This window comes from Narcine bancroftii, chromosome 6 (genome assembly GCF_036971445.1).
Source record: "Narcine bancroftii isolate sNarBan1 chromosome 6, sNarBan1.hap1, whole genome shotgun sequence".
NCBI lineage: Eukaryota > Metazoa > Chordata > Chondrichthyes > Torpediniformes > Narcinidae > Narcine > Narcine bancroftii.
In genome coordinates this window covers 27,937,060-27,952,058 of record NC_091474.1, presented here as the reverse complement: position 1 = coordinate 27,952,058, position 14,999 = coordinate 27,937,060, and the positions used below count along the sequence as shown (strand labels likewise).

General features: G+C 39.0%; 1 protein-coding gene across 11 annotated transcripts in view; it reads left to right on the top strand.

Annotated features, from left to right (window-relative positions):
- LOC138735878 (death-inducer obliterator 1-like) overlaps window positions 1-14,999 on the top strand; it is a 144,722-nt gene that overhangs the window by 117,103 nt on the left and 12,620 nt on the right. For all 11 annotated transcript variants that reach the window (XM_069884428.1, XM_069884430.1, XM_069884426.1 and 8 more), the window contains 4 exons: window positions 1,270-1,780; window positions 6,243-6,396; window positions 8,060-8,149; window positions 12,117-12,312. In XM_069884428.1, coding sequence (XP_069740529.1) covers window positions 1,270-1,780; window positions 6,243-6,396; window positions 8,060-8,149; window positions 12,117-12,312 — 951 coding nt within the window. The remainder of the gene's footprint in view (window positions 1-1,269; window positions 1,781-6,242; window positions 6,397-8,059; window positions 8,150-12,116; window positions 12,313-14,999) is intronic.

The window sequence follows — 14,999 nt, the reverse complement described above, 5'->3', positions numbered from 1 at the left end:
TGTTTCAGGCTTGAGCCCTTCATCTTGGGTTACGTATCTATCTTTGCTGTATAAAGTACACGTTTTGACCTGCTGCGTTTCTCCAGCATTATGTTTTTACTTCAATCACAGTATTTGTGTTTTACTCCTCTATTATCATCATGCTATGGGTTAAGGCAGAAAATTGGCTATAATACTGCAAAATTAGACTACTAAGAAAGAGACTCAAGTTCTAATCCCTTTGTCATCTGGGTAATTTCAGTTGATAAGTATTTGGAATTAAAAGCACATGTAAGTAAACTGTAAACCTACTGCATTCATATTGGGGAATCTCATGCCTACATTTTGGCCTGTACATGACTCCAGACCCACAACAATGTGTTACTTCTTAATTCCTTCTGAAATGATTTTGAAGTCCATTCATTTGTATTAAAACTATTATTCACAATTGGTGTTTTTACTGCAGACATTAAAAAAAAGGTGGCCATCATCTCAGATGAGCTAGATAGACAATAAATACTGGCTATGTCAGTGATGCTCTTTCACTTGCAATATAAAATTGGTGCATCATATCCAACATCAAAATCTGCTTTTTCAATCAGTCACATCTGATGGCTCTTAAAAGGGTTATTTTATTAATCCCATTCCTTCCTGCTCCCTCACCCACAGTCTTGTAAGGTTTTCCTCTTCAAAGACCATAAAACAGGAGCCAAATTAGTCCATTTGGCCCATCACGTCTGCCCTGCCATTTCATCATGGTAGATTTATTATATTTTTCAACCCTATTTTTCTGCCTTCTCCCATAACCCTTGATTTATTTTTTTTTCCTTATCAAGATCCTCAGTCTTAAGTCTACCCAACGATGGTCTCCACAGATTCACCACCCTCTAGGTAAAGAAATCCCTCCACATCTCTGTTCTAAAGAGATGTTTTTGTGTTCTGAGGCTGTGATCTCCAGTCTAACACTCCCTCACCATAGCAAACATCCTCCACAAAAACACAGAAATCTTAAAATAATGTGGATAAAAGAATGAATATATTATGGGATGTAATCTAGCCTATATGAATATTTGGACTCACTTTGCTCTGGGTTATTATTGGGATTATTGAGAAAGTTGGGGCTATTTTGCTCAGGCACAATGAATTTAGTGCCAGTGAACAATAGAATGATTAAGTTGATGAGGCTTCAGACTATATATTTAAGGGATAATGCACATATTGTAGCAACATCGACTGCATTTAAAGACCATGTGTGAAGTTGTTTCATTTGCTGACTTGTACATTTTTTAGGTAAAGTTCAACTCTCAGACGATGAGCCATTGCATAAGAGGCAAAAAGTGGGAGCCAGAAAATCAGAACCAAAACCAAGAACCAATGTGAAACTGCAGCAAGAACAATACCAAGGAGCACTGACTGTTTCACCAGCGATAGAGCAGCCAGTTTTAACTCAAGAAGTGACACCTCTTTCCAGTGCATCAGAAGAGTCACCAATTGATGATGTAGTTATTACTACACAGCCCAATTCAAAATCTATCAGCAGTTCCTATGCATCACCAATCAATGATCAGACTAGAGCAGCTGAGGCCAACACACTATCCAGCCATAATACACCGAGTATCCCAAAGACTGTGTCGTCTTTATCCTCAACTCCAACAGTAAATTCTGGGACATTGAGAACTTCCGGTCTTAAAAAAATGGAAGAAGAGGTGCCAAAACCCATTTTGACACCTGCAGTTCCAAAATCTATACTCTCAAAGCCATCTGCGGCACCTGAGCAAAACTACACAGTATCAACAGTAAGGTGTGTAAGGAGAAAACTATCCAGATATAACTAGAATAATATGGCAGTCTTGCCTTCATAAATAATACCACTGAAGTGTGAAGCTTTCAATTCAGAAGCTTGTGGTGCTTCTATGAATTTACGTTTAATTTTCATTGGAGCATTTGGGCTATGCATTTTCAAAATGTGTGGATTGCCAATACATAAAACATCTGAAGGATGCAACCAGAGATGTAAAATGTATTTTAAAGTTCTAGTTTTAAAATTGGGGCAGAAATTCCAATTGATTTTACAGATTACCTCAGTTAGTTTTCTGTTCCACTTGTGCCAAGAATAGCTTTCTGTGGCTTCTCTGTCTCCCCTACCTGAAATTCTCCCTGTTATAATTAAAAATTATAAATTCAAAATTAAATCTTCAGATTTTGGGAGATGTGAGATAAATGAAACCTAATAGTCTGAATACGCCTGAGATTATCTGATCTCGGAAGCTAAGCAGGCTCACACCAGGTCAGTACTTGGAGGGGAGGCCACCTAGGAACACCAAGTGTTGTAGGTTTCAGTGAGGGGCGCTGGACAAAGTGGCGATTCTGTCTTCCTTATGGTAGACAAAGTTAAAGAATTCATGTATGTTACATTCTAAATGTAATGTTACATGACAATAATGGAACCTTTACCTATTTTTCTGTTAAATGATGGAACATTTACAGTTACAAGGCACTAGGAAATGTTGATGAATAGAGGGACCTTGGTGTTCCAGACCATAGTTCCTGAAGTGGTATGACCGGTAGATAGGATGGTGAAGAAGGCAGTTGATTAGTTGCCTTCATGGATTGGGGCAAGAATATAAATGTAGGGATATTGCGTTGAAACTTACAAAGCAGTCATTCAGGATTTTGTGCTATAGTTGCTGTACTATGGGAAGGATATTGCACACTTTTAGGTAAAGTTCAACTCTTAGATGATGAGCCAAAATTAATAGAAAATCAGAACCAAAACCGAGACCAAGTGAGGTGCAAGCAAGAACAAGGCCAAGGACAGTGACTGCTTCATCAACCTGTTTAAACTCTCAAACTGACCCCTCTTTCCAATGCCTCAGTAAAATGATAAGAAGCATAGATTGGGTATTTGGACAGAATCTTTTTTATTGTAGAGGGTATCAAAAATGAGCGCTTGGGTTTAAGGTGGCAGAAAAGGGTTTTAAAAGGGATCCTTGCTTTCTGGTTGATTATCCCGGACTCTGCTGAAGAGCAGGTGTAGATACTGTCGATATGTTTAACAGATTTATCGACAGGCTTAAGGAGGCAAAGCCTGGAAGATTATGAACTTGAAGTGGACAAAATGGAATTGGTGTACATGTGCAAAAAAAGCCAGTATAGGCATGGTAGGTCAAAGGGCCCATTTCTCTGCTCTGACGAGTTGTTAAAATGATTCAAATCACAACATGATTGTTTATTAGTGGGATAGTGTTGACATTGTTGTTAAGGCAGAAAAAGGTTAAATATTAGATAGGATAAACATGGTAAAAGAAGAAATGTAAAGGAATTTTATATCCTTTAAACGAACAAATGGCAAGGCTTAGAATAAACAAGTCTATGTTTGTAAAATGAGGCAAGCAATGAAATTGTGGCAGCCCTAATTGCAATGTTTAGATCCTGTCTGATCACATAAGTAGGGTTGGAGGATGTACGGACTGCACGGTAACAGGCCCTTCCCGCCCACAAGCTGTGCTGCCCAAATACATCAAGCTACTTACAAACCCCATATGTTAGAGAGGGTGTGAGAAAACTGGAGAACCCTGAGGAAACCCATGCAGACACAGGGAGAACACAATCTCCTTGCAGACAGTGTCATATGATCGCTGGCCCTGTAATAGCGTTGCACTAACTGCTTCTCTGGCATTAATGTGCTGTTGCTTTTAAAAAAAAAAATAGGATAAACTAAGTAATTATGGGTCAGTTAATGGTGAATGAATGATTGTAAATCTAAAAAGGGAATGAGGAAAAACATTCTCACCTGGAAGGTAATATTTGGACATTCAATTGCCAAAAAATAGGAGTGCCAGAATCCTTCACAGCTTTTAAACTGCATAATGTGCATTTGAAGAGCCATATCTTCAGGGCTACAGGTATGTGACTGACACAAACATGGTAAGATGAAGGACCCCTGTGTGTACAGTTTTCTGTGATGATAGAATTGCAAGGTATTTAACATGCACAACAAAATGGAATGCTTCTTGCAGAGGGAATACTTGTTTGAAAGCACTGCGCTTGATTAAAAATGCCTTGCAGTAACTGACCCTGGGAAGAATGGAATTTTCTAATTCCCAAATCGCATTACAGGAGGATTCTGACAAACATGGAGAAACAGGAAGAAGATCTGGAAATCACTTTTTCACCCATTCCTGATCTCAATAAAACAAACATTTTAGGCTTGGTGTCACTTATTGAAGCAGTTCTTCACCAAATGAATATGAACTCTCAGAATCAGAATATATTGTCATGAACATGATACAAAATTTGTTGTTTTGCCACAGCATTACAAGTGCAAAATTGCTATAAATTATTAAAAAATAATGTGGTGCAATGGAAGAGAAAGTGAGGTAGTGACCGTGAATAATTGTCCATTCACAAAATCTGATGACGGAGGGGAAGAAGCTGTCCTTGTACTGCTGGTTGTTCATTTTCAGGCTCCTGTACCTCCTTCCCCATAGTAGCAGTGAGAAAAGGGCATAGCCTGGATGATGAGGGTTCTTGCAGATGGAGGCTGCTTTCTTGTAGATGTCCTCGATGGAGTGAAGACTGATGACCATGATGGTGCAGGACGAGTTCACAACTCTGTAGTCTGCAGTGACAACAGACACTGCAAATTTATGCTTGGACACCATGTGGTATGCCTTAACTTGCTGTGGGCTAATCACATCAGTTTGGAGTGTGCATATTAACTTTGGTGAAAAACTGTCTCAACAGTTATGCTGAAGGAAATGAGAATCATATATTGAGGCATAAAGGAGGAGATGAGAAAAATGTAAAGATTATGTTGGAAAGTTAGGTGAGGAGGCAGAAGGCATTTTGCAAAGGCCATTCAGAACTGCGAACTTGATATTGATAAAAATTACAGTAGAACATTGGGAAAGAAATGTGGGAATAAGGATAGATTCACGAAGAACAAGTATAATGCGCTTGATCATTTTTCTGCACATTCTGGTACAGAAAAAGAATTAGCAGAGGTTATCTTACAAAGCAGAAGTAACTGCTTTATTTTTTATTTTTTTCTCCCAAGAGGTCTTGAGTCTTGAAACCTCTTGGAGTATGGTCGAAAGAAGAGTTGAATAGTATTTTTAGGCAGGGGTAGATGGGATTCTACGTTAGCAAGAAAGTGAAAGGGTAACGGGTAGGTGGGAATGCGGGGTTATGGTTATAATCAGTTCAGCCACTGAATGGTGACAAAGGTTCGAGGAAGCCAAGGGGCCTTCTCTGCTTCTAATCTCTGTGTAGTGGCTTAAGAGAATGTTACCAGTGATGACTCTTGTATGAATCAATACTGAGTAAACTTGTTCCACAAAACTAGCTAAAGAGATTGAGACGACTTGAATTTAATCAAAGGCTAGGTAGAGAACTTAAGATGGTTCAGTGTAAAATGCCTCAGATGGGGGCAAACAAGCAGGAATATACAGCTAGTATATGGAAAGAAAATTATTTTCATGAAAAAATATATTCTGAAAAGTTGAAGATGCCTGAATGACAATAAATAGTGGTTTTCATTTCCATGTTTGATGAGAGTAAATAAAGTCAATTAGATAAAATTTGCTTTAATAGGGTGATCTTGAATCAAAACAGTGCATTAACCTGATGCTTTATAAATGATGCATGTTGTGTATAATTAAAGTATTCCCTGGAGTGTAGAAAAATTAATGGAGATTTCAGAGGTATTTAAAATTATGAGGGGTGGGTATAGTCAGTCAGAGTAAATGTAGGTCGGCTTTTTCCTACCGAGAGTAGATGAGATGATAACCAGAGGACATGAGTTAAGGGGAAAGGTTTAGAGGGAACATTAGGGGGAATTTCTTCACTCAAGAGAGAGCTGGGAGTGTGAACAAGCTGCCAGCTGAAGTAATGAATGCAGGCTCAATTTTAATTTTTAAGAAGAATTTGGACAGGTACTTGGATTGGAGGGTATGGAGGGCAATGGTCGGGATGCAGGTCATTATAGTTCAGCACAGACCTGTATTATTCTATGGTTGTATACAGTGGCTGTATACAGAAAGATAATGACCAGAACGATGAAGAGGTTAGAATAACTGGGTTTTGAGGAGAAGTTTGGGCATGTCGTTACTCAAGAAAGTTTAAGAGGTGATCAAATTGGGGTTTTTTCTATTCTGGAGATTCAGTGGACAAACTTTTTTATCCATTAATTTCAAATGGATAAAATATTAGTTTGCGTTTGTGCTGATTGAAGATGTTCTGACAGATTTTTGTATTAATAGGGTTTCAGAATCAAAGACTCAAATGGAAGTGGATACTTCATTGTTTCTCTCTCATCTGGATGCAATTTGGAAAGGATTCATCAATATGCATGGTGTTGCAAAATTTGTTACTAAAGCCTATCCAGTCTCTGGATCGATTGACTATCTTATAGAGGTAAGAACATCTTTGCCCACCATCTCTTTTTTGACTATGCGTACACATGCTTCAGTCTATGCTTACTGCTGTTTTTTTAAGATACAATGGTAATTTTTAGGCAATATCGCAGAACTGGCTCAGGGAAAATTGAATTGTTTAAATGTAGGTGATTATTGAAAACGTGTTTTCATCTTTTAATCTTCAGTCCATCGTGGGCTTGAGAAATAGGGCTTTTTCTAGAATTCTTGCAAGAGCCATCCTGAATTTAGAACTTGAAACCTGAATTTCGCCCTCATCATAAGCAAGTTGATGTTTAGTGCATCCTGGTTATATTTGGGACATACAAGGTGTGTATTAAGTGAATGGGATGAAGGTACAGTTCCTGCATCAAATTTAAATATATATATATTTTCAGTTGCCTCATTTGTTCTTTTGCTGTAAAGATGTAACAATAAACTCCAATTTAACAAGCATTGATATTTGCAAGTAGTATATCAGAAGATAGTTTAATTTTCCATTGGGGTTGACATGGTTAAACATTTTACATTTTAGTCTGAAGTGGTGCATTTTAATTTTCAAAGCATCCTGCAGGCTTTTTAAAAAGAAAACCTGTCTTACAAAATTACTCAACTTGGAATGAAGAAAGAGATGGCTACTGACAATTTAAAAAGTAACTGAAAGTAGTGGCCATCCTGACTTGTTTTGTTTTTCCCATAGCTCCAAACTGCATCTTTTCAATTCTGACACCATTTTTGAAATGCCTTCGTCTATTTTATAGCCATCAAGAAGTCCAATTTTATCTTCACTGACATCCCCACTGTCATCAAATTTAAGTGAATTTACTCATTTTTCAGAATTTTATGGAGTCCACCAGTATTCACCCAGAAACATCAATTCTGAACCCTGAGCATTTAACATGGAGTGGGCCAGATGCAATAACTCTATGGCAGTATACCAGGACCAAGGGCATCTTTTTAAAATCTCTCTATCAAGGCAATCTACCACTTTGCTTGTTGGAGTTTTCCCACTAGCTGTCTCGCCTTGTCCAAAGGCATTAAGTCCTGGGGTTTTGGTCATGGTTTTGAATACAAATTCTTTGTATTCTTGCCCTGACTTGGAAAAAGCAGATATCCATAATGCTGCCTTCACCAAGCTATCCACCTGTGTTGCCACGTCGATGGAACTATGGGCTTGAACCCTCAAGGTCCTTCAGTTTATCAACATTCTTTAATGCCTGTGTCCTATCGCTATTTGTCTCAAGTAAAAATTCTGCCTGGCCTGCAAGAAAAAGAATCTCAGTGTTATACAAGATGACATGTATGACAATAAATTTGAACTTTGAACAAAATGCATCTCCCAAACTTGAAATGGTATTCAACAAAAGGCTCATGTTAACAGATAAAATTAACCTTCAACTCCACTGACAGTTGATAGTGAGTGATAAATTATTTATCTTTGTATAATTTTTGGAGTAAATTCAGTTTTTGTTTGTTATCAGTAATTTTTTTTATTTAAACATACAGCACGATAACAGTCCATTTTGGCCCACGAGTCCATGTCGCCCAACTTACACCGAATTAACCCACACTCTCAGTACATTTCGAATGGTATATAACAAAATGGATGCAGCAGAAAGCAATTATCTTTTAAATATTATTATTTAATTATCTTTCTGTTTTAGGATTTGCCTGACACAATTCACATTGGAGGCAGGATTTTACCCCATACAGTTTGGGAGTATGTAGGAAAACTGAAGTCATCCCTCTCAAAGGTATTGCATATTTTAATCTTTGAAATAACTAGGATCTGAAATCTACTAAAACTGTGTTCTCCTAAAATTATGAATGTCAATTCACTGCATAAGCAGGGAATTAATATTTTCTGAATGTAATTAATTTGGAAAAGTTTACAATGCAGGTTGAATACCCCTTGTCCGAAATTCATGGGAGCAGAAGTGCACTCATTCACTCAGACTTAAAGGTACATGTATTTGCAAGACAATACAAATATTTACATATGCACAAATTAAATGAAGTAGACATGTATTGAAAAATCTACACTCAATAATGCACTGTTTATGTCTGCTACATTCCGTTCCCTGATTGGAATTTCTGAAATCTATTATGTATTACCTTAAGGGATGAAAAATGTTTTGAATTTTGGATCATTTCAGATTTCAGGTATTCGGATAAGAGGTACTCAACCTGTATAACCATTTCACTTTTCAATGCAAGTGACACATTCAGATTTTTCAGCTCTTGCAAAAAGCATCCTTTCAACATTGTGTGGAACACTCCCTTCTGGCAGGCATGAAGAGCAACCAGGACACTGATTTCTTTCAACAATGATGTATAGATATGTGCTGTTATGTATGGCTGGGGGAGATAGTGTGCTTAAGGGGTCAAGCTGCTGGTGATGCTACTATGCAAAGATTCCATAACAATTATTTATCCTGTAGCAATACCATTCAATTATTTTCAGTGACTGGACTACTACACTTTCCTGACAGATAGGTACTTGTTGGCACAGCATGCACAACCAAACTGTGAATTACTGAATCTGTATCTCAATATTTCCTCCTCTCTGCTTTACAGCCTAATTGTTTTCCTTCCCATTGCTAACATTTGTCACATTTTCATTCACAATGTTGCTAAAATTAAATATTTCCTTTTCTACTAGGCACAAAATGAATATTTGAACCCAAGTTCAAGATCAGCTAAAGCTTGTATTTTTAATCACATCTTTAACAAAGTTTTGTTTTTAAAGCCCCTAAAGTACTTCACATTAGAGTCAGCAAACAATACAAGAGATAATGTGACCAGGAGCATTTTTTAATTTGATTTGAACTAGAGTTTTGAGGAAGAAACTTAAGAAGTGGGGATTAGGCAAGGTTAATTTAATTTTCTTTTAAATTTAGACATTTTTCTTCTTCTTTGGCTTGGCTTCACGGACGAAGATTTATGGAGGGGGTAAAAGTCCACGTCAGCTGCAGGCTCGTTTGTGGCTGACAAGTCCGATGCGGGACAGGCAGACACGGTTGCAGCGGCTGCAGGGGAAAAATGGTTGGTTGGGGTTGGGTGTTGGGTTTTTCCTCCTTTGCCTTTTGTCAATGAGGTGGGCTCTGCGGTCTTCTTCAAAGGAGGTTGCTGCCCGCCAAACTGTGAGGCGCCAAGATGCACGGTTTGAGGCGATATCAGCCCACTGGCGGTGGTCAATGTGGCAGGCACCAAGAGATTTCTTTAGGCAGTCCTTGTACCTTTTCTTTGGTGCACCTCTGTCACGGTGGCCAGTGGAGAGCTCGCCATATAACACGATCTTGGGAAGGCGATGGTCCTCCATTCTGGAGATGTGACCCACCCAGCGCAGCTGGATCTTCAGCAGCGTGGACTCGATGCTGTCGACCTCTGCCATCTCGAGTACTTCGACGTTAGGGATGAAAGCGCTCCAATGGATGTTGAGGATGGAGCGGAGACAACGCTGGTGGAAGCGTTCTAGGAGCCGTAGGTGATGCCGGTAGAGGACCCATGATTTGGAGCCCAACAGGAGTGTGGGTATGACAACGGCTCTGTATACGCTTATCTTTGTGAGGTTTTTCAGTTGGTTGTTTTTCCAGACTCTTTTGTGTAGTCTTCCAAAGGCGCTATTTGCCATGGCGAGTCTGTTGTCTATCTCATTGTCGATCCTTGCATCTGATGATATGGTGCAGCCGAGATAGGTAAACTGGTTGACCGTTTTGAGTTTTGTGTGCCCGATGGAGATGGGGGGCTGGTAGTCATGGTGGGGAACTGGCTGATGGAGGACCTCAGTTTTCTTCAGGCTGACTTCCAGGCCAAACACTTTGGCAGTTTCCGCAAAGCAGGACGTCAAGCGCTGAAGAGCTGGCTCTGAATGGGCAACTAAAGCGGCATCGTCTGCAAAGAGTAGTTCACGGACAAGTTTCTCTTGTGTCTTGGTGTGAGCTTGCAGGCGCCTCAGATTGAAGAGACTGCCATCCGTGCGGTACCGGATGTAAACAGCGTCTTCATTGTTGGGGTCTTTCATGGCTTGGTTCAGCATCATTTAGACATACTGCACGGTAATAGGCCCTTCCGGCCCACGAGTCCTTGCCACCCAAGTACCCCAATTAATCTACAACACCAGTATGTTTTGAGGGGTGGGAGGAAGCCGATGCATCTGGAGGAAACCCACACAGACACAGGAAGAGAACACAAACTTCTTAAATACAATGCCGGATTTGAATTCTGGTCACTGGCACTGCAATAGTACTGTACTAACTACTACATTAACTGTGCCACCACGTGGAGATGATCAAGAGGTCAGGATTATGAAGGGAAGAGATTTGAAGGATGTAGAGCCAGAAGAGATTGCTGAAGAGGAGAAGCTGTGGAAGGATTTAGAAACAATTTGAAACTTAAATTGAGTCAGCGTTCAATTGTAAGCTGATATACCATGCATACAAGACTTGGTATGAGTTAGGACGGAGATGCATATTATTGTCCTACCTCAAGTTCATGAAAGGTAAAGCTAACAAGTAGAGCAAGATGTTGATTGGTCTGAAGATATTCAAGGTGTGGATAAAGGAATCAACAGCAACTGAACTGAACCTTGGATGTTGATTATAATTCTGAGACTTCTGTGTTTGGTGTAATTAGGATATTGTGTGTCAATTCCATAAGGTTTATTTGTGAGTGATATCAATCGAACAAAGTGTAAATGGTCTTGGATCCTTTAAAGGGTTAATTGACTCATCTAATTAATCAAGAGATGAGTTAAAAACCAGTGAGAAAATGTATAACTAGTTTCATTAGATAATTAAAATGATGAATTCATCATTAAGAGGTCACGTATGAAACAATTATGTGCTGTTGAGATTTTGGATAATTTTAAAATAACTGCTTGATTTTACATATGTAGTGTATCCCTGAGCATTTCACAGAAGTTCCAGACATCTCAGTATCTTTATTGGCTTTTCAGTATCACCATTCTTTTAGCTTCATCTTTTCACGAGTTGAATGAAACTATCTAAACCAAATCAGCAATCAAAGTAGCTGATGTGAGCCTGGCGCAAAAGCTCATATAGAGAAATGTGCAGGATCTGACCCTGCAGCTTTATTAGTCAGTGTTGTTGCTTAGAAGGCCACAGATTCTCATGAGCCTGCACCTATGAACATTGATGCTCATTCAAGAAAAATTTGGGGAGCCACATAGGATCTCTCCTGACAAGGTCGTATGGCTCATTTGAAGAGCGCAATTGTTGAATCTTGCTCATGACCCTCCAAGAAAGGAAAGGTGAATCCTTGTCAGATCTGACCTACATTCAACTCCAAATCCACAGCAATGTGGTTAAGCCTTGACTGACCTCTGGGGGGTGGGGGGAGAAGCAGTGCCTTGGAGGCCATGCAATTCAAGGGGCATTTGGGAATAGGTGATTAATATTGGCCTACAAACAATGCTACCTAAAATGGGTATTAACTCCAGAAGTGTTTGGTGAAGAACATTTTGGCAAGTAATGAACCTGAAGTGCAGTTGAGTCAAGAACTAACTGAATGGTGGATGAGGGGGTTGGCTTAAAGGAACCTTTCTATTCTCATGACACAACATTTCTGTGCATAACCACTGGAAGTGGTGGGGGGGGGTGGGGGGGGAGGGAGGAGGTCATTATAGATCTATATCTACAGGTTGCAGCCTGGCTTGTGTTGAGTGATTTCTGCTTTGTTTTCTTTCTATGATAAATGCAGGAAGTCTGTCTCATTCGTTTTCACCCAGCCACAGAGGAGGAAGAGGTCACCTACATCTCGTTGTATTCCTACTTCAACAGTCGGGGGCGCTTTGGCGTGGTGGCAAATAACGCCAGGCACATCAAGGACCTCTATCTAATTCCGCTTGCTGCTCATGAACCGATTCCCTCCAAATTATTACCTTTTGAGGGCCCAGGTAAGAGCAGATTATTTAGAAACACAATGAGCAAAATGCCAATTGAACACCAACTTGCTAATAACCTGGTGACTGCGCAATCACATTAGCACTTTACCATCACTTAGGTAGTCTATTTGTGTACCCAGTCAGTGGCACTTTTGAGATTTCAATTTTCCTCTTTAAACTGTTTTCCCTATTGCTGGCCTTAATTCGGCTCATAATCCCTGTCCTTCTACAATCCAAGAGTTTAATACAATTACCTTCCCACCAAAGGTGGGAAGCCAGGCTGATTGGATATTGTATATCTGGGATGGAGGGCATGACATTCAGTGTCCGTGATCTTCATCTCTTGCCATTCTGCACCCACGTCCCACAATCATGCTGTGTGTTGAGGACATGGAGGCTTCTCCAAGGTTTACCACATACTTTGTACAATTAAATATGTACATTCAATTTGTCCAGTCAATACACAGTAATGAGTAAAATGTATAAATTATGGACTTCAGCTTACAATCGACAGTGCCGTGCAATCACCTTTCAGTTATTGTGACTACCATTAAACTCACATCTGAAACAGGTGGTTGCATAATTTTATCAGCGTGCGTCATTTTGGAGAATGCTTGCAAATATGATTGTAGTTGAATTTGTTGACTATTTGATGTTATCAGTCCGGTGTTATGTAAGCATGCTTACAGCATCCAGACATTTGAGGAGGAACGTGTATCACTTGATCTTGCCTCTCAAATAGACAGTGCGGTCTTGTCGTCAATGGTTTTGCTTTTTTTTGGCTGGTACTAAAATTTCTGGATCCTCTTCAAGACAAAAAAAAAATGGTAAGTCCATTCAGTTTGAAATGACTGACACTTGGTGGCACACTAAAAGAGGTATAGTATAGTACAATTTTACTTTGTATTTCAGGCTATCCCACAAAATTATTTACACAGAAAAGCTACAGTTTTCTGGCATTTCATCATATTACATCTTTTTACTCCCTCATGGTAGGTTTGCAGCAAATTAGGCTTTGTTTTTTCTTTGTGTCATGGACTTTAGTATTAAATCACCTGTCTAGGGAGATACAGCATTCAAAGAACTAGACTAAAAAAAAATGGTAGACCTAACAGTAATCGCACAGTATGTTGACGCATCAGAGTTTGAGGGTGTGAAATTCAACCAATATAGTAACAACTAACATTCTTAACTGCATGTGTCATTCATATTTTAAAAAGTTTTTCTGCAAAGGTTTTCAAAATGCATATTACTTTGGTAATGTTACAGACAGAACAAACTTCTCTTTCTTTCTTCATTTCATATTTATTGAGCGATCTGTGCACATTTAGGGTTTGGCTTTTAGTTTTTTTTTCTGGAACACATTTTTAAATTGGGTGATTTTGAAATCTTCATACCTGTATATTTTGTGTACAAAATATTTTGTTTTTGATACTGTAACTTCTTGTTTTTAACATAACAAATATTAATAAAGTTATTTCCAGAACATTGCATTTGGGAGTCGTGTGAATTTGAAATGTCTGATATTGGATGGGGATCAGCACCTGGCATCGTAATGAAAATCAATGGAGTTTTAACTCTAGATCCCTCACAGTGTTTCAGGTTTGGTACCTCTTTGGGGATTTTGTTTAGGATTAGGTATCTAGTACAAAATTGTGATGGGATTTGGTGCAGTCAACACCAAAAGTTTCCTCATCAGTCTTTAAGTCTGGGCATGTTTTATAACACTGATGGGAAATTAAGTCCTTGCTTATTTTGCATTAGCCAAGGTGGATTCAAAGTCTGCAGGTAACATCTCTATTTAACAACAGAGCACTTTGCTCCCAACTAATTCATTCACTTTTTTGTTTTTGAAAATATATATTAGAAATTTCTGTGGGTTCACACTTAAGTGTTTTGAAAATACCACAGAGAGGTGCACTGTTTAAACCCTTAGCACTCTCCATCATATCCTATATCCCATGTGTTTTCTCTGCAACAGTGTCATTTTTGTTGCTTTCCCTTTGTATTGCGCTCAGCAGGCATGCCGTCTGTATCTCTCAGTCCAATCCAAAATTGGCAGCACTTATCCAGAGGCAGCTGAGTAAATTGACTTTTAAACTCAGGAGTATGACAAGGAGAATGGACACTGTGATATCATGTACAGTGCAATGTAATCTGTAACTTGTTTTTTGCATAACTGATTAAAATGTGATCGATCCTATAAACTATTCAATCCCTGATGATTCCTGGGATTAGTCCTATCCCAGGTAAATTAAGAGTCCAAATATATTTAGGAAAAAGATTTAACATTGAGGTCCTTCAAACCCATACCTATTTGACCTACCTTTCCTCCTGCTAATTGTCACCTTAAAAACATCCAATTGTCTCTGGAACCCATTTATAATCTCTGCAACAGGAACAATTCCTGATGAATTTCTGCAGTTTATAGAAAATTGCAGCACAGAACAAGCCCTTTGACCCACAATGTTGTGCTGACCTTTATAACATAATCTATAACAATTGAACCATTCCCTATTTTGCACCCATAGCCCTCTTTTTCTTACATCCATGTGCCTATCTAAGAGTCTTTTGAATGTTCTTATTGTACCATCCTCCACCACCCTGCCAATGCATTCCAGCACCTCAGTATGTATTAAAAAAAAACTTACCCCTGATGTCTTCCCTAACCCTTTAGGTTTGTTCAGACCCAAAGTAGA